The following is a 21,847-nucleotide window of genomic DNA, read 5'->3' as shown; positions in this document are numbered from 1 at the left end:
ATGGGCAGACTAGATGAGCCAAAGGTTCTTACATGCCATCAAATGCTATGTTTCGATTCTGTCTTTGAGCACATAATTGCATCAAATCTGTCTTCATAAATGCAAAATACCTGGGCCCCCAAGAAAAACTGACCATATAAAACATCCACGTTTAGGATCTGTGTATTGCATCAGTGTCCAATGTGACAGATCGCTATTCTTACCCCCTCCCTTATCCCTTCACATTTATAGCCATTCCAGTCCAACCATCACGACTCTAATTTGGAGGTCTTTGAGCGTTTGATATGATGCGGTGAGCTGTTCCCTGGTGTAACAGAATTGGGCCGTTGGCGTCATCCTCTGTGCACAGCTCCTTGTTTGACTTTCGTGTTTTATCTCCTTCGTGTCCTTGTTTTTTCTACTTTGCCATATTTTGTGAACGCTCCTGTATGTTACATCTACTAAGACCCTGTGACTGTTTCAACTGGTAAGGATGTCCAGAGTTATTGGTGGACCTTGTCCTGCTTTTCATTTTTTCCCCCTCAATTTACATATCAATATTCTTTCACAAGTTGCAGTGACCGACTGAGCCCAGAAAGTATTCACTATTACTTAGTAAATGCTGGACATTGAGAGTATGTTAGGCTGCTGCCATTTTTTTTTTTACACATCACCCCAGACCTTACCTTAATCTGTTATGATCCGTATATTGTGATTATCCCCGCACACTCCTGTCTTTACCACTTGCGCTTAGTTTTTCTAACCGGTGCACATTGTGTTCTTGTGAGTTGGGCTTTAAGAGAGCATCATCATTCTAGTTCTTTGGGGGATTAGGAAAGCAGAGGTTTTCAACTACAGCTGGGGAAAGAGGGAAATTTTGTTTCAGCGCAAGGTGCTGCAAATATCACACAATTTCACAGCTTTATACAGTAAATCCTGTGGGAATGCCAGTGAAAGCTGCATGAAAACTGCAAAATAGACAATCACTGATAGTATGTCGCATAAAAAAGTTTCTGCTTGGGGAAAATTGGCAGGGCTGGTGCAAGGGTTTTTGCCACCCTAGGCAAAACATAATTTTGCCACCCCTGGCTCCACCCCCACAAGCCCCTCCCCTTTTGCCACAACCCACTGTGCTGACTCGCCCCCCCCCATAGTGACCGCAGTCATTCAGTAAGCGGGCTGCCTCCCATCAAGTAACCGCGGCCGGCACTTCGCAGCTGTAGGCTGCGCAGCTGCCGGCACCCCCTCCAAGTAGGGGCCTACTTTGCCTATAGGTGGCGCCGGCCCTGACCATAGGCAGAGGTTGCCACCCACCTCTAGTTTCAGCTTTTTAGACCTGTCACTTCTCCGACCTACTTATCACAAAGTAGTCCATGCAAAACATTGAAGCCCTCTGATTTGCATTCCAGCTCCTGAACTAACCCTTATATTATCATATACCTTCTAGTTTCATATTGCTGGGCTTCATTTTAAAGGTATAATAGGTAAGCAGTATGACGTTTTTAATTTGTTTCATCCCCTTCAATTATCAAATGTGCACAGTGTCTGTTTTGGGTTCAAGTTAAAAATATGTAAGCTTTTTTAAAAGTTCTTTATTCAGGTCTACCAGGTTGTCTTTAGTGCTTACTGTAAATTTCTCCACTAACCTAGGATTTATGTCTTGACTTTCTTCATTTTTTTCCCAGACCAATATTCCCTTCCTGCAAAATGTCTTGAATAATCACCAGTTCCTCCACGGGACAGTAGACACCCAGTTTATTGATGAAAACCCTGATCTTTTCAATCTTCGACCAGTACAGAACCGCGCTCAGAAACTACTCCATTACTTGGGTGAGTTACCTTGAGTTTAGCGCTTCTGTGGAAAACAAATAGGTACCGGGGTCTAGATACAATAGGGAAAAATAGATTATAGAAGCAGGACATGAAATTGGAAAATGTTAGTTTTTTTTCTTTTTCTTGTATTAGTTTTTCCATGATGTGAGAGAACCTGATGGGTTCTAAATAATGTGGACAATTGTAATTTTGAAACTTTTTTTTTTTAGGTCACGTGATGGTAAACGGGCCAACCACACCCATCCCTGTTAAAGCCAAACCATCTTCCATAGACCCTGTCATTCCGATGGTCCCCCTTGGTAAGTGTGCAAACATTGGTCAAAGCAGGCCGGTAATTGAAATGTGTTTATTTAATATGGCATTGAACACCATCTATGGTTACTGGTTGGAGAAGTACAGATATCATTTAGAGAGGAACATGTCTAAAAGTCCTAGGTTTGTTGAATCAAAGGTATATGTGGTGTGTATGCGTTAAATTAGCTTGTGGTCACAGAAATGGTGTACATTTGAACAGGCTCAGTGAAAAGTTCCCCATTATGCTTTTGGCAGCTATTCATGACTTCACTCCTTCAGGGTTAAATTGCAATTTTTAAAACAAGGTTTGAGACGTCTGTGAGATTATGAAATAGATACAGCAGCAATTAGAACATTGTAGGCAGTGCATTAGGCTTAATGGAAACGTGGTACTGATATAAACCCTCTCTGTTTTCAGTGAAATAATTCATACTGAAGCAAGTTTGCATACCTTTCCATGCATCTGTCATTCTGCTTGGTGCCTTAACGTTAACCCTGCTTTATCCTCAAAAACACAAGAAAAAAGATCTAGGTGTTAAAACTAATTACTGGCAGCGGGACGGCATTTTATTCCATAAATCACCATATAGATCTGTAAGTGTGTCCTCTGCACCTTGGAGGTCCGGCAGGGAAGAGTGGGATCAGTACATAGTTTATTTATGCCACCTTCTGCTTTCCTCAGAAATCCAAGCTTAAGATGAACAAAACAAAAAACGTAATTCTGTGTGACTGTATTACATAGTCAGAGAGAATTTTCCAATCACGCATATACACATACTTGCCATATTAAATAACTGTGTTAAATATTCAATATTCTACTTTTAACATTGTTTCCCTATGACCTGTATTTGGAAGCTGTGTGCACAGTTGGCATCGAACTACAGACTGGGACTGAGGTTATATGTAACACACCTAGTGGTCTTAGATGAGAAAGCTAAATATGCTGCCTGCAAATAGCTTTACAGGAAGGAAACTACTTTACGGAATACACCATCTGCTGGATGACTGAACCAGTAATTTAGACGTATTTGATAAGAAAGGATTTTACATAATTATGTTCACGTTAAAAAGAATGTATGTTTTAGTTTCTGGGTAGGTGGTAGAGATTTAATGAGGCAATAGCAGATTTCAGACTGCCAATGAGAAAAAAGGGAAAAAATAGGGGGTGACATTTAGGAAAGGAGCGCATATTACCTGGATAGACAGTTAACACTGAAAATACGGTAAGTGGATTCAATAATCATGGTGGTCAGGTTTTCTCAAATGTGAGAATAGGGGGGGAAAAAGGTGCATATACTGCATTAAGAAGTGGAATGAGGGGGATTAATGGTGTTTAGGTCTTCAGCAGCAGAGTTGAAAGGAGAATGGGAACAGGGCTACTTAAAAAAGCCTCCTTGTTTAATGTTTATTTTGATGTAAACATGAATAGGATGGATTTATGGTTATCCTAAATCTAAGATGGAATTAATGTTTGATTCTTCACATCAGGACAAATAGGCAGATCACTTGGGCTGAATAGTTCTTATTTACTGTCGTATTCTACTTTTTCATGTTTTAGATTCTGTTTGTACAGCAACATAAAATTTGTAAAATATTTTATGGTGAGACCAGGAGATATACGACCAAGTGTCTTTTAAAAGTTGGCACACGCGGTTCCTGAGGCCAGTAGTAGGTCGAGTACGATGGACAGGGGAGATGAGGACCTTTTCTTCGTTAAGTTGCAGTAAATCAGTTAGATTTAAGCTTTAAGATTAAAGCTTGTATTAGAGGACATAAAGGCCTTCTTCATAAAGGATGCTGTGCTGTCCTTGCGAAATTGAGTGTTTTGTTTTTCTCTTACTTTTTCTTTTTTAAGACGTGTGATCTATTACCCAGATTTAGAGGGGGACCTTTTGAATAAGAATGTTTGTTTTTATAAGGCCCTGGTTAATTTTAACAGCTACATAACCAAATGCACAGAGAAATTCCAGTCATAGAGGCTTCAGGTGTGTGGATAACTTATGTAATAATTAGTCACATACTGTATATGGAATCCTTAGTGCATCCAATATGTATGTATTGTTTGATTTCCATGTTTTTCTTTCTATTGACTTGAAGGTCTAGAAATTTCTACCAAGGGCTCAATCCTTTAAACCCATCCTTACACATCGCTTTTCACCTTCTTTAAAAAACAAACAAACAAAAAAACCCTCAAGGACAAATACACGGCAACACCATAACATAAGTGGAATGAGTCTGTGCGTGTGTATATATAAATATATATAATATTAGTAATGACTGACTGCTTATGTCCCTCAGGTGGTCCTCCTTCTGGTTTTCGGGACATCCTCCTTCGGGAAGGCCCTGAGGGTTTTGCACGGGCTGTACGCCAACACCGCGGTCTGTTACTTATGGATACCACTTTCCGTGATGCCCACCAGTCTTTGCTTGCTACCCGAGTGCGTACGCATGACCTTAAGAATATTGCTCCATTTGTCTCTCACAACTTCAGCAACCTCTTCAGCGTGGAGAACTGGGGAGGTGAGGAGTCAAGTTTCAGTACAAGGAAATTTGTTTTTTTGTCTCTTTTTTGCTAAAAACGATATACAATTTTAAACTGCCAGCAATGTCACTCGAGTGTCGCCTAACTCTCTACAATCTCATTATCTTGTCTCACTGAGGAACTAGGTGCTTTTAGAGTGATTTTGTTTAGTTGTCATTTTTAGCTTGCAGTCTGTTTTGTCTAAGAAATGTTTTCCCGTAGCTATTTTGTACTGCAATACTAATCTTGTGTAGCAGCAGCGCCTGGAGCAGGGATCCTCAATACTGATGATAGCGGCTTAAGCTTGTTATCCCACCCAAATAATAAGGTATGCAGTTGTTAAACTGTACATACAATGAAAACGATAGTGTAATACAATAACAATGAATATATATATATATATATATATATATGTATGTATGTATGTATATATATATATATATATATATATATATATATATATATATATACATACATACATATGTATGTATGTGCTTCTCTATAGTGTGTCCATGGAGTGAAATACAAATTCTGATCTTAAATTAAATAATCTCATATAAATCTGCAGTATTTATAAAATTGTCTACAAAACAGTAAAACTGATTACTGTTTTACAAGATGTCCTACTTGCTGTCCAGTTGCTGACACTTTAGGGTCTTATTTCTGAAAGCAGAGGCCGAAAATAGTTTTCCGCTAGAGAATTATCCCAAAACACATAATGTGGTTGCAGCTGTTAAGCATCAGAAGTTGGGCACCCTGTATTCATTTAGGTAGCATATTACCTAAACTTGGCAAACAAATTAAACAGCCAAGCGTATGCGGACATTATATCCAGTTTCTCCAGTTATAGTTCCAGCAGCAGCTCGTCTTTTGGGCCGCAATCCTTGTCCCGGTCTCCCCCTCCCCAATGTACTTATTTTCTAGGATTGCAAAAGGTTTGCAGGTTATTCGTTTGTTCTTCGGTCCAAAACTAAACCCAATTGCCTACATATGCTGCAGAAAATGTTGAAATTAGTGTCTCAATGTATTAAACATCTTTCAGTGTCACCACATCAGCCATCTTAACCAGACACAAATGTATACGCCACATGTTGCAGTGCTGCATTTTTATAGAATGTGTAACTGAGTATCTGATACGCTTACACGTATGCTTACATATTCCATGTACATGAAAATGTGTAAAATGGCTGATGTGGTTAGTGCCAGACTGAGGATGACTATGAACTTTAAGGCCAGCTGCCACCAAAGGACATAAGCATGGCTTCACGAGCTGTTGGAGCAGCAGATTTGGTGGGTATCGGGCTCTCTCAGACAGTGGCCCTGGATGTGGTTACCCCGCTGTCAGTAGGCCAAAAAGTCACATTCAGAAGTCTTGCCTCTGCAATGTATCTAAACGCGACACCTTAAACGAATGTTCTTTTTCCGCGGTGTGAAATGCTGAGAGCTGGTATGCCGCACTTTAGTGTGATGTCAGTGTTTGTTTTTAAAAAGCAGAATACCTATTACGGAAAACTAAAAAAAAAATTACCTGCTTGTCATCTCCAACATAGTTTAGTCAATAAACAGATGTATAATTCCACAATGAAGGTGATTTGATAGAAAAAAATTGATCATGTAACATCAATAATAAACAAGAAAAAAATGTTATCTGTGCCCTAGTATGAGTGAGTCTATAAAAAGTAACCCAATATCCCCAGATGATGAGGTTTAAGCTTCAGCAAAGTAAGGTATTTATCGGGGGGGGGGGATAATATAAATTATATATAGATAACGTTTACATTTCACAAAAAAAATTATAGGAAAATAAGACATATAATGTAATATTGTGTTCAATATGCAATTTGATTTCTGTAATACACTCGAGTTTGCAGAATAAAATTTAAAAAGCTGTACAATATTCCTCCTGTAATTTAGAAAAAAAAGATTAAAACAGCCCCAAATAAGCATAAATAAAATAAAGGTAAAAAATGAATTCAGCAAAAAGTACTAAAGTAAAAAAGCAGTAAACACACGCAATGCTTTCGCCCCAGAATGGGCTTCTACCAAGTACCCAGATTATACCGTGGAGCTGCCCTTGGATTACACCGTGTTTTCTATTTCACTCTGCAAATGGTAGTGCGTAAGTGGAGTTAAAATTTAAAATAGTTAAGACATTATGTACAGTGTATATATAAAATATATATAATTTTCCTTATATATTCCATACTCTGAAGCTTAAACCTGATCTGATCTGGAGATCTGCAGATTATTGTAAACGTTATCCTGTTGACTGATTCATGCTAGAGCACAGATCGCATTTAGTTCTCTGTCGCTGCAGGTATGATGTGGGCAATGATGGAATCTGTTTGTGAAACACTTATGACATACATTCTCCTGGGGGACACAATCAATTGTGGTCTACACAACTGTAGTGCCACTTCCTGCCTCGACTCTTTCCTAGCTGTTTTTTTTTTGGCCAAAAATGTAGTCTTAATGGTGTTTTTTTTTTGGGGGGGGGGTTCACCTTAAAAAATAAAAATATAATTTCTGGGGCTGTGGGTGCATTATACCAAACAAAAGAAACTGTCTAATGTGTTGTCCATCTGCTTCTCCCAGGTGCAACCTTTGATGTTGCCATGCGTTTCCTGTATGAATGCCCTTGGAGACGACTTCAGGAGTTAAGAGAACTTATTCCTAATGTTCCCTTCCAGATGCTTCTCAGAGGGGCCAATGCTGTAGGTTATACAAACTACCCTGATAATGCAGTTTTCAAGTAAGTGATGGGATTTCAGGGTTTTTAGAATATTTGTAAAAATATGTGGCCCTAAATATATGCTTCTGTAGTAGTTGATCGCTATACATAAATGCTTTTTATCAGAAACGTATTGTATCTCCCAGTCTTAAAGGAGAGTCTCTAAATAGTCCATAGTTGCTCTGGTTAGAACATCACATTAATAATATTAAACTAACATAAATGTATTACCGTATTTGCTCGATTATAAGACGAGGTTTTTTTCAGAGCAAATGCTCTGAAAAATACCCCTCGTCTTCTAATCGGGGTCGTCTTCTAATCTAAGACTAAGATCTTCTGAGACTAAGATCCAGATCCCCCGCACCGCTGCAGGGGACCTGGAGCCTCGTGGATCCTCCTGTCCCCCCCCCCCATCATACACACACTTACCGGTGCTTCCTGCTGTAGACAACGTCCGCTGCAGCCGGAAGGAGGTGTGGCTAGCAGCGGGGGTTGTCTGCGCCCGTCGCGCATACCTTCCCCGACTGTCAGAGATCAGAGTTCCCCGTACCGGTGCGGGGAACTCTGATCTCTGACAGCCAGGGAAGGTATACGCGACGGACGCAGACAAACCCCCGCTGCCAATTCCAACTCCTTCCGGCTGCAGTGGAAGGAGACGTCAACCCGCTGCCCCGGCAAAACAGCAGGAAATTGGAAGCACCGGTAAGCAAGTGTGTGTGTGTGTGTGTAATGGGGGCATAGGGCATTTCTGGAATGCCTTATACCCCTATATGGGGGTATATTAGGGGGTTAAAAAGCATATTATGGGGCAGAGTGGCATATAGGGAGGTATAAGGCATTTCACCTCCCTATATGCCACTCTGCCCCATAATATGCCTTTTAACCCCCTAAATGCCAGAGTGGCATATAGGGGTATAAGGCATTTCTGGAGGCAGAGTGCTCTATACAATGCCTTTTAACTCCCTTAATGCCACTCTGCCTCCTGGAATGCCTTATACCTCCCTATATGCCACTCTGCCCCATAATATGCATTTTAACCCCTAAATGCCAGAATGGGATATAGGGGTATAAGGCATTTCTGGAGGCAGAGTGGCACATAGGGGGTCAAAAGGCATACCATGGGGCACAGTGGCATATAGAGGGTTCAAAGGCATATCATGGGCCACAGTGCCATATTGGTGTGGCAAGCCTGGGGGCAGATGTGCGTAACTGGGGGACAGGTTGGAAAATACAAGGAAATAAAAACAAAAAAAATATTTTTCTCAATCATAGCTTTTATTAAAAAAATAGTTTACATGATTTAACATTTACTGGTAAAACTTTTTTCCTTTAGGGTCGTCTTATATTCAGGCTTTTTCTTTTTTCCTAAGTTAATATTCAGATTTTGGGGGGTCGTCTTATAATCAGGGTCGTCTTATAATCGAGCAAATACGGTATTTGTTTTATATTAAATGTAAAAGTACAAAAAACACTTACAATAAATATAACACCAGGGTAATTATTGAATATCATATATCCAAAAGAATGTTACAAAATAACTTTGCACAGCTTGCTAAAAGAGGCTTCCTTTCTTAAGCTCTCTTTTTTTTGCTTCGTGGCTGGTTGAAGCCGATAGACCGCTGTTTAGAGTACATTAAGAGTTTGAATGATTGGACTGTACTTTCATAGATTTCTTTCATAGAAGGCTAGATAGCATGCTGACCATGTGTTTCCTTTTTCTTTCAGATTTTGTGAAGTTGCAAAAGAAAATGGGATGGACATCTTCAGGGTCTTTGATTCTCTGAACTACTTGCCGAACATGATCCTGGGTATGGAGGCGGCAGGCCAGGCTGGTGGTGTAGTAGAAGCTGCCATTTCTTACACAGGCGATGTTTCTGACCCTACTCGAACAAAATATACATTGGATTATTATGTTGCTCTAGCTGAGGAACTGGTAAAAGCTGGGACTCATATCTTGTGCATCAAGGTAGAGTTTTACATTCTTGTAGTTTTCTGTGTTCTAGAATGAACAAAAAGTATATGTTTGGTTATCACTGCAAATATTTAAAATTGTAGTAGCCTGAAAACCTGGGACTTGTATGGTGGGGCCGACTCTAAATAAAAAAAAAAAAAGAAGAAAAAAGAGAAAAAATATACAGATGGGGCTCTGTTGAAACAAGTTTACCAGCTTAATTATATTTTAGATCATTGGAACATCTTTTCTGGATTGTGATCAGCCCGAATTGATAACCAAATTTATTTTAAGTACAAATTTACAGTAGAGGTAAAAAATACTTAGAATAGTATCTAATTGTTGGTACAAAAGGCTAACAAACCAAAAAATGGCAAAATCTGTATTGTATGTGTGCATTGCCTTCATATAGATCTTACTGTCAGCAGTATTTAGTGCAGAGAGGAGTCAGAATTACTGCAGGAAGGTTTCAAAATGCTCGATCAGTTGTTTTTTGGGTTTTTTTTTTATCAATTATAGATCAATTAATGCTTTGATTACTTTTTTCCCCAAGAAATAGATTGAAAAATAGCTAACATTTTGTTAAAATAAATAAATAAATAAATAAATAAAAAAAAGTGGGTTTTAAGCAGCAAAACTAATTGTGTGTTAAGCCAGATCACAATATCACATCTAATTCTTTGAACTTTATTATAATAAAATAAATAAAACAAAAGCGTGGGTTTTCTGGATAGCGTTGCCAGGAGACTAAAAAATGGACAATTAAGAAAACAGACATTTTAAGAAATATGTTTACTTTTGTAAATGTGCATGGGTTTTTTTTTTCATCATTTGACATGATCAGTTTTCAACCCCAGGGCAAGTTCAAAGCATCCCTTTATCATAAAAGACTACATTTAATAATCCTCTGAGGAAATCTAACAGATTCCATTAACACCCACCCTCGTGAGATGAATGAGTCTTACTGAAGATGTTATAAAGTGTGTTATTAATACAAGGACTCAAAATATGTAACCAACATTCTGTCTTAAGAACAAATCTGAATGGAAGAGAAAAGACTGATTCAATTCAGTGGGGTTAGATATATGATGCAAGACTACAGTGTGGCTCTTTCTTCCCACAAATGCTTGTTCTTAATCTACTGTGAGAGAGCAGGAGAAAAAGAGAATTATTTACTTAACACTGTTTCTTAAGAAATGGAATCCTAGTACTTATCTGCATTAAGTGAGCTGCTGCTGTGGCAGGGGATGGTGTTCACAAACAGACTTGTAGTATGATACCTCTAAATATTTCTTGTATTTGGGGAAAACTTTTTCTGACCCGTGGCTTAAACTCTGTATCTCATTAGATAGTGTGTGGTGTGTGTGTATAAATAAATAAATAAAGGAATATGTGATGGTAGTTTGTAGACTGAGGCAAAAACCCTAAATAACTGGTGGGGGAAAAAAATAACTTTGAGCCCAACTCATTGTGCACTTATTTGCCCTTTAGGACATGGCTGGACTTCTAAAGCCAAAATCTTCAGACATGCTGATCCGTGCTTTGCGAGACAAATTTCCTGATATTCCTATCCACGTACACACTCACGACACTGCCGGAGCCGGAGTGGCCTCTATGTTGGCGTGTGCAGAAGCTGGAGCAGACATTGTTGATGTGGCAGTGGATTCTATGTCTGGTATGACCTCTCAACCTAGTATGGGTGCTTTGGTAGCATGTGCCAAGGGCACTGATCAGGACACAGGTATGTGACTACTTTAATACTATCTAATTGTAACTTTAATACTATAACTGCTAACTTTACATTGTTGTGTTGCACCCAGGAGTGGTAGATATGTGGCTGGAAGATCTGTTCCAACTTAAACCAGTTTTGTCCCACTGCTTCTTTTATAGATTGTTTAGTTTGTGCTTAGGGGTACTTGAAGTCTTAAGCATATTTATCAAATTGTATGTTTTCAGAAAGCACCGCAGATGTTACTGACACTGACTGCCATCAGCTAACTGGCATAGAGACAACATTCATTAAGAATCAACTTGTTGATTGACAGTGTTCACAATCTGTATGTTCTGTGTAGAACGTCTATAGGGGCCCAGCAATTCATATTCCCTGATAAAGAGAATAACATTTGATATAATTATGCGGGATACCTATATGCTAATGAGGAATATGCTGACAGGTTAATAATGTACGTCTTCACGCCTAGCTTTCCCTGCAATGATTCCTGTTAGCTATACGTGGAGAGTACTATAACTCCCCTCACTATAATTGTACCACCATTGCTGAGAACAGTGCTGCATTGTATAATAATCCAGAGTATTAGCACACCGTGAATAATATTTTGCTTAACGCTTCAAACCTTTCTTCTGTTTTAAACGGTTTCCTTGCGACTCGTGCAGAGAATTCCTCTCTGTTTACAGCCCCCCTGTGCGCTCTCTGGCACTTTCTTTGGCAAGCTGTCTGGGCTTTAAAAGCAACAAATTGCAAGTGTTACGTGTACCCTGGGAGAAGTGCCTCTTAAGAAGTGATTAGCAGCTGGCATCTTTAGCCTGCTTTAAAAGCCTGGCACAGGGAGAGTCAGGGGAACATGTATGTATAGGTGGCTGTTCACTACCGAGGGGGTCTAAATGTTAAGTATTAAAAGGGGTAATATTCTCAAAATGGTCTACGAATGTGAAAGTGTGTGTGTGTGTGTATGTATATATATATATATATATATATATATATATATATATAATATATATGTGTGTGTGTGTGCGTGTATTACCCACTCACTGGCCACTTTATTAGGTACGCCTATGTAATCGCATGTTAACCCAAATAGCTTGTCAGCCAATTACACAGCATCAACTCAATGCATTTAGGCATGTAAACGTGGTCAAGACAACATGCTGAAGTTCAAACAGAGCATCAGAATGAGGAAGAAAGGGGATTTACGTGACTTTAAACGTGGCATGGTTGTTGGTGCCAGACGGGCTGGTCTGAGTATTTCAAAAACTGCTGCTCTACTGGGATTTTCACGCACAACCATCTCTAGGGTTTACAGAGTATGGTCCGAAAAAGTGAAAATATTCAGTGAGCGGCAGTTGTGTGGCCGAAAATGCCTTGTTGAGGTCAGAGGAGAATGGGCAGAAAGGCCCAGTAACTCAAATAACCACTAGTTACAACTAAGGTATGCAGAACACAATATCTGAACGCACAACACTTCGAACCTTGAAGCAGATGGGCTACAGCAGCAGAAGACCACACTGGGTGCCACTCTTGTCAGCTAAGAACAGGAAACTGAGGCTACAATTCGCTACAATTGGACAATGGAAGACTGGAAGAACATTGCCTGGTCTGATGAGTCTCGATTCCATCTAAAACATTCAGATGGCAGGGTCAGACTTTGGCATAAACAACATGAAGGCATAGATCCATCCTGCCTTGTATCAACGGTTCAGGCTGGTGGTGAAATGGTGTGGGGGACGTTTTCTTGGCACACTTTGGGCCCCTTATTATCAATTGAGCATGGTTTAAATGTGACATCCTACCTGAGTATTATTGCTGTCCATGTCCATTCCTTTATGACCACAGTGTACCCATGTTCTTATGGCTACTTCCAGCAGGATAATGCACCATGTCACAAAGCTCACATCATCTCAAACTGGTTTCTTGAACATGACAATGAGTTCACTGAACTCCAATGGCCTCCTCATATCTCAATCCAATAGAGCACCTTTTAGATGTGATGGAACGGGAGATCTGCATCATCGATATGCAGCCGACAAATGTGCAGAAGCTGCATGATGCCATCATGTCCATATGGACCAAAATCTCCTGAGGAATGTTTCCAGTACCTTGTGGAAAGTATGCCACGAAGAATGAAGGCAAAACTGGTTCCAATGCGCTATTAGCAAGGTGTACCTAATAAAGTGGCCAGTGTGTGTAACAATAAAGTGAAAGATTCTTCCTCTTATGTGCATGGTTGGTCCAATGCAGTGTAGTTGCATAATAGTGTGCGTGACTTAATGGATAAAGGGGTGCAATCCAGGTCCATAGGCATCTCACGTGACAGTGGATTATTTAGCTAGTTACATAGACAGATTGTTGACGACAAAAAACGTCAGCTGCAGATTTTTGTGTAATAAGCACATGCACCTCTGCTAACATTGTAATCCAGTACCTGTTAATCGTGTAGGCAAAATAATTTAGCAGTGAATACATTGGCTCAGCTGTAGCTGTTGATACTTTCTCTTCACGTGGCCACTAAAACTAAATTGAAATCAGTGGCTTTTTTTCAGGAGTGCATTTAGTCACAGAAGGAGGAAGTATTCTCTTTTCTGGACAATATGTTCAAACCAGGCTATTTTTCACAACTGAGCAAATGCCCTCAAAATCTCTTCTTTTAACTATGTTCTAATGTCCATAGGAATACAAATAGAGTAATCCATGTCCATTCACCAAATGTATGAAGAGCTGTATTAATGCTTTATTTTAGGAATTATTGGCTACTTCTGAGTGTTCAATCTCTTGTGTTGTCATTCCGATTGATATTTATATAGTCTAATTGTACCAAGAAAAGCATATACCATGGGTGCCACTTGCCTTACCAGATTTTTTTATTTAATTTTATTCCCATGTGCATAAAGTTATGCTGTTTTGATTCCCAAGGTATCCAGCTGGAAAAAGTGTTTGATTACAGTGAGTACTGGGAAGTTGCCCGTGGCCTCTATGCTCCTTTCGACTGCACAGCAACCATGAAATCTGGAAACGCAGATGTATATGAGAATGAGATCCCTGGAGGACAGTATACCAACCTCCATTTCCAGGCACACAGCATGGGACTGGGCAACAAATTCAAGGAAGTGAAGAAGGCTTATGCTGAAGCCAACAAACTTCTTGGCGATGTCATCAAGGTATTGGGTTTGTGTGTGGCTAAAACAAAAAAAAACATCTTGATCTGGATGTCTGTGCTGTCTTGGCCCGATTGTCCAGTCATCGTTGGCTTGGCTTCCCATTATGTCTATATAGAGTTAGCAATGTACTGTGGAGTGCCACCAACTAACAGAAGCATCCCCCAAAAATATTTCAATAACCTAGCTCTCTGGGAGTAACAATCCATTGTTTTAGTACCACCAACATGAGCAAATGAGAGCTTCAAGCTGTTTGGTACTATTTAGGTCTTTGATAAGTGACAGCCTCTTGTATGTCTTCTGAGACATCAAGTAAAAAAAAATGCCACAGAGCAACCCATGGGAAATCTCAGTATAGCTAACAATCCTTATCTAGAGAGGACTGGGCAATGGCCCATTTCCTATATTGACACAGTGAAGCAATTAAAATTGCAAATACGTTAAACGTAAATGCCTGCATGTATGGCTGTCATGCACATAACAAATAAGAACATACAAACATGCAATTGTGAGATATAGAGATATAGATATATCTATCTATCTATCTATCTCTCTATAGATATAGATATATATATATCTATAGAGATAGATAGATAGATAGATAGATAGATACATATATATGTCAATCCATATCTATTAAGGTCATTGGATACTAAAAATTAAGTCTAGGAATGGATTTAATTATTTATGTAGATGATGCCTGTACATTATATGCAAAGGTATAGGAATTATACTGTATTGTGTGAAACAAAATATTTATCCATACATTTTTGTCTGAGATGTAAACATTACTTAAATATTTTATCGCGTTCCGTATCAATGATGTAACATGAAACATAGTAAGCGTTTTCTTAATTGCGGTGTAACTCCCTTTGAGCGTGATCTATAACATTTAGATGAAATCGTTTCAAAATAAATATGAAGTTAGAATTGAAAATACCAGACTGTTTGCACCCCATATTATGATTCATTTTAATTAACAAACTCTGACAGCTTCCGATCTTGGATTAATTGGCTGCTGTTGCTAATAGCTTGGGAAGGAGTAGTGATAGATGAGCAGAGATACTAGACCTTAACACCCATGTAAATTAAGACCCAGGATAATTAAAAAGCTGCTCTGGTAATTAACCACCTTGTATTAACCCTTTGTAGCCAGTAGGACATGCATTGAGATCACATAATTGACAGGAACCCAAGTCTTGACGGCCACTCCTGCAGTTTGCTAGATCAGCCTTGAAGACATAACCTCTGAATCTACCAACACCTAGCGTAAGGAGAGATGGTAGTTTGATAGACACACAGATCTGTAGTTTTTTCACTCCTGAAAACAATATTTACAATGGAAACCAACACTTTATAACTTTTATATAGGCTTTATTGACAAATCAAGGAAAAGATTAAATATTGTCATAATGACAAATCTCTTGTGTTGACAAGGAGTGTTTTGGGGAGACTTTTATATAATTTTTTTTTTAAAAAATGTAGGGTTTGTAATCTGAAAAAAAACTGGTTATGAAAACATCACGATAGACTCTTTCCTTGCCACATGCAACCACCCATCTCATATTCTGCCACCTCTTTCCAAAAGTTACTCAGACGAACAAAAGTGGCATGTTTATCTGCCTCAGGACCCCCCCTCCACCCTACTTGACTTGATCTGTTGATGGGGCAGGGGTTGGTGAAGAACCCTACATTTCCTATCCGTGTTAGATTGAATTTGTGTTGCTTTGTTATAGGTAACACCCTCTTCTAAAATTGTTGGGGACTTGGCACAGTTCATGGTACACAATGGTCTGACACGTGAGCAAGTTGAGACCATGGCAGATGAACTCTCCTTCCCGCTTTCCGTGGTTGAGTATCTGCAGGGCTATGTTGGAATTCCTTATGGTGGCTTCCCAGAGCCATTACGCTCCAAGGTGAGTGATTTCTCTTGTTGCCTTCAAACCTTTAACTTGTGAAAAATACTCTTGTTTTGTTCTGCAATTTTCAGTTGCAGCGCTGTGTGTGTGTATAGAATTCTGAACTGAAACACTGCATGTTGTCACTTTTCTTTTTATCAAGCAAAACTATAGCTTAACAAGGTAACCAGAAATGGCCCCAGTTTTACCTTTATAATAAAAAAAGAATGTTGATATTTTAAGAAAATCCATGTTTTCCCAAAGAGGTTGATTAAAGTGACTTTTGCACTGTAATATACCGTATTGGCTCGAATATAGGCCACACTTTTTCCCCCCACTTTAAGTCTTTAAAGTGGGGGTGCGGCCTATATTCGGGGTCTAGCGCCCGACGCCCGGGACATGCAGCGGGGTTAGGATACAGATCCCCCGCAGCGGTGCAGGGGACCTGTATCCTACTCTCCCATACGCTCAGACAGCCTCCCCTGCCAGCACTTTCCACGGGGGGAGTCCCGGCAAAGGAGATTGTTAAAGCACATCGTGCAGATGTCCCGGCAGCGGAGGTTGTTTACCCGCATCGCCGCAGCCGGTGACCGTCCGCACCATGCGTTTTACCTCTGCCCCCCCCCGACTTACCAGCGGGGGACATCTACGCAATACGCGTATACAACTTCCAGTGCCGGCACATCCGCTCAGTGGCAGCATATCTCGGGGGGGGGGGACGACAGTGGCAGCATATCTCGGGGGGGGGAGGACAGTGGCAGTCTATCTTGGGGGGGGGACAGTGGCAGCATATCTTGGGGGCGGGAAGGACGGTGGCAGCATATCTTGGGGGGGGCAGAGTGGCAGCATGTTTTTTTGGTGCTTTTTTAAAGAAAAAAAGCACCAAACTTTTAGGGTGCGGCCTATATACGGGGGTGGCCTATATACGGGGGCGGCCTATATCCGAGCCAATACGGTAATTCATGCAGCATCCCTTGTCTTCATCCTATAGGCAGATTAATATCTTGGTGTTGGAACATCATTGAGTGAGACTCTTAAGGTTTATAATTCAAATGTTTTTATTACTTGCTAAGTTTAGGAGAATTAGAAATAATTCATATTGTAGCTGTGTCTGGGATTTAAGAATATTATCGAGTTGAACAGGTAAAACACTATAAAAAGTTTTCTTTGCAATTCTCAAACCTCAATTTACAAATGTAGCCTGAGAGTTTTGAACCAATTGTGGAGATCTCAACATCATTGTACTTACAAACACAGGTTCTGAAGGACCTTCCGCGTATTGAAGGGAGACCAGGGGCCACACTCCCTCCCATGGACTTTGGAAAGCTGGAAGAAGGGCTGCGGAGCAAGTATGATGACATTACTCCTGAAGACATTATGTCAGCAGCTATGTACCCTAAAGTTTTTGAGGAATACAAGGACTTCAGCACTCAGTTTGGTCCTGTAGAATGTCTAAACACCCGTCTCTTCCTTGAGGGACCCAAAATTGCAGAGGAGTTTGAGGTAAGAATTATTGCCATCTATAGCAGTTGTGGGTTTATGATTATTTCATCCTGGAGCTTCCTCTAGCTATTGTGCAGAATATCAAAATTACAATCTATGCTTCTGTATATAGATAAAAAAAAAATTAGGCTTCAGTTGGCACAGTATCATTTAACATCACAATTATACATTTATGGTCATGGCTGCAGTTGGTCAAATGGGAATCAGTATTTTTTTAACCATTCGCTCTAATCTAAATAAAGTGCCTATCTATCTCAGCAAAGGTTGTAAGTCTGATTATTTTTCATATTTCCTCCAGGGCAGATTTGCAAGTGGCTGCCAGTGGTGGACATGTGTTTTCTGAGCACACTTAATTGTGTGGGGTTTTTTTTTGCCTGTCGTTTTCCTTTAGTTTCTCATTATCAGAATTTATTCTGCATAACTGATTAATTGGCAGTATAAAACAGCCTTTTTTGTTCAGGTAGATGTGTGGAAATTGGTTGGCTTCCTCTGTTTCTGCATAGGTGTATGTATAGAGTGTGCCATCTTTTAGTATTTAATGCAAAAATAACAGCCAGTCCCGATTTTCTTGTGTGAAAGATGCAGATACATAAATATGTGAAAGATGCAGATACATAAATCTCTGGCAAACGGTGACCCTTTATCTTCCAAATGTATCCTGGTACTAAAAAAAAAAACAGCTTACAACCCAAAATCCCGAAATTTGCTTTTTCTTAACCAATCGGTATTATCCATATAGAATAATTTTTATTTTTCCAATAAAAACAATGCAATGGTAATCATTACTTTTCTGATATAGACAGAAAATTTGGATGAATATCAGTTATGTTATGAGTCTAAAAATATATGACAAAAGGTTTATGGGAGACAAAAGTGAATATGAGGGGAAATAGGGAGTGGTGCAGTATAGACATCTATGTCTGACATCTGTGTCTTTTATCTTTTTACTTGGCCAACAGACCATTGTGTTTTTTCCCTATATTTTTTTTTTGGGGGGGGGGTGAAAATGATAGGAAAATGTTACCAAATGGCTTATACACAATGATATATGTCCATGATATAATCAGTCTTTTTACATAAAAAATATTGCAAAATAAATTTGGTCATCTCTCGCAATGAGGCCTCATGTAAAGATTACAATTTTTTTTTTTTTTAGGTGGAATTAGAAAGAGGTAAAACCTTGCATATTAAAGCTCTTGCTCTGGGAGATCTTAATAAGGCTGGTCAGAGGGAAGTTTTCTTTGAGCTCAATGGTCAACTGCGATCCGTCCTGGTTAAAGATACACAGGCCATGAAGGTGAGTCCATTTTTTCCTGTTTCCTAAGGTTTTGTTCTCAAAGCTTCAAAAAGTAACGATTAACTAAAAAATCTGATCCGAAAATCAGACATGATTTACAGTTTAAGTTCTTTTGTGGGTGTAGAGCAATTTGTTTTCTAACTATGGAGGTAGTGACGGGCAGCCTCCTGCTTTGGTTTAGTTGGTGGTCTGGATGATCAGAGGCTTAGATTTAATGTAAGGAAGCTTTAATTTACAGAGAGAGTGGTTAATGGAGTGGAGCAGAAATGGTGATAGTTGATACAGTGAGTGGATTTAAACATGAGTCCGCTAGGCATATGGCTATCCTGAATCTAAGATGAGATTCAAGGACTTAAGGTTTAAGTCTTCATTAGGAAAAACGGGCAGACTAGATGGGCCAGATGCTTCTTTTCTTCTGTCAAATGCTATGGTCCACCAGTAGCGCTTTGAAATATTGACATCTATTTGTGTACTTTACTAATGTTTAATATTTATTTATCATGGTATGTCATATTTTATATACTTAATTTGCAGGAAATGCACTTCCATCCCAAAGCCCTGAAAGATGTTAAGGGTCAGATTGGAGCCCCTATGCCAGGAAAGGTCATTGATATAAAAGTGAAAGAGGGGGCACAGATAGAAAAGGGTCAGCCGCTCTGTGTGCTCAGTGCCATGAAGATGGAAACCTTGGTCAACTCGCCAGTGTCTGGAACAATAAAGAAAATTTATGTGAAGCCAGACATGCACCTGGAAGGAGAAGACCTTATACTGGAAATTGAATAATGGAAAAGATTAAAACTAACCAGTTTTTTGTTGAGGACTGGGGTTGACAGTTATTTGTATGGATATATCCTGTCCCCATCACTTTGTGAATGGGAAAGGGTTTACTCACCATCATGTGCTTGAAGACATTGTGTGGTCTGGTGTCAACATTGCTTGCTTGTAGAAAGCTTTACATGTGCATTTAGGGACCTGAGTGGATAACTGGATCAATTAGTCTTTTGTTCCAATGACATTGTTCAAGGGAGGGACCAAACACTGACATTCGATATATGGTTTTGAAAGGAAATAAATGGGATTTCTGTTACTTAATAGGACATATCTCAAACTGGTGGTGGTTGACACAATACATAAACCAGGTTTCTTCTGATTGGAATAATTAGCTCTGTTGTACAAAGTCTGTATTCATTGATTCACACGCAGTGATGGTTGTTCTTCAGAATCACAAAACCATCAAGACAGTTCACTTGCAAAGAAGTGGTATTAAAAGCCCTCCATTTTTGTGTACCTGCACAAGAGTGTGAATATGTATTTTTGTGTACTACAGCTTTTCCTGTATGCTGTATTTTTCTTCACTTCTCAGCCCTTGATTTTTTGTCTTTTTTTTTTTCTGGCTTGGCTACTGTCCCTCTCCTTTTATCACATGAATACATTCTACCAATTCATTTCAGCATCATGGACAAAGGCAGACATCTGCTGCGTTCTGCAGTCATACAAATCAGCAAGCATAATACAGAACAACAGAAGGGTTTAGTCCTGCTTACAAGCAACACACCATGAAATAAAAGCACTTACCCATTTAATAATGTTGCCAACATTTTAAGCGATTGGATAATTGTTCTCTTGAAAGGATGGCGTGATAACAAATCATGCCAAAAGTATAGAATAAACATTAGCCCGTGAAGTTTGTTTTATGGTGCAGATACCAGGTTTACAGTCACGGTGCAATTCTGATTCTTTCTAGTCCTTTTTTTATTCAATAAAACAAATTACAAGATTTATATTGATTTGTTTTATTTTAACACGTATGTGAGTTAGCGTGCACCTGACACCATAAGGTAACTGGTATAACATCTATGAATTACACATATTGATTGTGTTACCACTGTGTTATAACATTTAAAATTAAGTTCTTGCTCTCGGAGTCCAGTGCACAAAACGAATATTAGGACGATACTTAAAGGATTGTGGATGGGGTTTATAAACTAGATAGTTGGGAGTTGGCAGGCCAGTTGCAGTTTCATCTCATATCGCTGAGCTTGTGCTACAGGAATGGTGTGGCTGGCCCTGTATAATGCATATTTAAACCAATGAGATTTCAAAAGTAATTTTACTGATTTGAACTTATGCATTAATATAGGGCCAGTTAAACTACTCTTGAAGAGAATTTTGCCAGGAATAGTACTTTAGAATGCATAATATTACTATTATGCATTCTAAACTACAACTTTCCTGGCAACTCAAACTTCACTGATTATACCAATGTGTGTGAAGCCCAGTCACCAGAGGGCAAAAAGCCTCAATTAAGATTAGAACTCAGTTGTTTATTTGTGAGTGTCAGACTCTGTAAAATCTATTTACTAAATACTTTTGCCATGTTTTAGTCCTTTGCTACTGGCTACTAGATGAAATTAAACACGGACAGGGCTGCTTGGCTACTCTCGGTTTAGGAAATATTCTTATTGGTTCCCGTAGGTTTGAGTATTAGAGGAGAAAGTACTGCTCGTGCTTGTGCTTAGTAGCACACTACTGTCTCTAAGGGAAATCATCTATCTTTTCAAACTTTTTCTACTGGACACACGAACTAAACAAAATTCTTACAGCTAGGTAGCCATGCCTAAAATGATACTGGATCTCACTAGCTTATTCTGACCTCTGTTTACATAGCAGATGTGAACGATAATTTTTTTTTTAAAAAAAGTGTGGGAATCATGTCCCCCCAGCAGTATGAAATGGCTATTATACGGTATATCCCTCAGCATTACCTCCACTTCTAACCATTAGTATACTAATATTTCCAAAGAAGCAGAATAGAGATTTGTTATGTATAACTACCCTTTGGAACTGTAACAGTTCCTAAATATTTACTGCCGGTGCTCCTAATGCTCCTACACAACCACCTAGTTGTGCGTTATAATGGAGTACCGTTAGATGGCCAGAATGGTAATGC

General features: G+C 39.3%; 1 protein-coding gene across 2 annotated transcripts in view; it reads left to right on the top strand.

Moving 5' to 3' along the window:
- The window catches only part of PC (pyruvate carboxylase), a 223,672-nt gene extending 202,994 nt beyond the window's left edge, over positions 1-20,678 (top strand). For both annotated transcript variants that reach the window (XM_053449541.1, XM_053449542.1), the window contains 11 exons: positions 1,665-1,809; positions 2,022-2,111; positions 4,405-4,626; positions 7,223-7,379; positions 9,084-9,324; positions 10,801-11,050; positions 13,958-14,202; positions 15,936-16,115; positions 17,355-17,600; positions 18,757-18,897; positions 19,432-20,678. In XM_053449541.1, the coding sequence (XP_053305516.1) occupies positions 1,665-1,809; positions 2,022-2,111; positions 4,405-4,626; positions 7,223-7,379; positions 9,084-9,324; positions 10,801-11,050; positions 13,958-14,202; positions 15,936-16,115; positions 17,355-17,600; positions 18,757-18,897; positions 19,432-19,680 (2,166 nt within the window). In that variant the 3' untranslated portion in view covers positions 19,681-20,678. The remainder of the gene's footprint in view (positions 1-1,664; positions 1,810-2,021; positions 2,112-4,404; positions 4,627-7,222; positions 7,380-9,083; positions 9,325-10,800; positions 11,051-13,957; positions 14,203-15,935; positions 16,116-17,354; positions 17,601-18,756; positions 18,898-19,431) is intronic.
- The last annotated feature ends 1,169 nt before the right edge of the window (positions 20,679-21,847 follow it).

The sequence above is a fragment of the Spea bombifrons genome, chromosome 10 (assembly GCF_027358695.1).
Source record: "Spea bombifrons isolate aSpeBom1 chromosome 10, aSpeBom1.2.pri, whole genome shotgun sequence".
In the NCBI taxonomy this organism is placed as follows: Eukaryota; Metazoa; Chordata; class Amphibia; order Anura; family Pelobatidae; genus Spea; species Spea bombifrons.
This window is presented reverse-complemented; position numbering and strand designations above follow the sequence as displayed.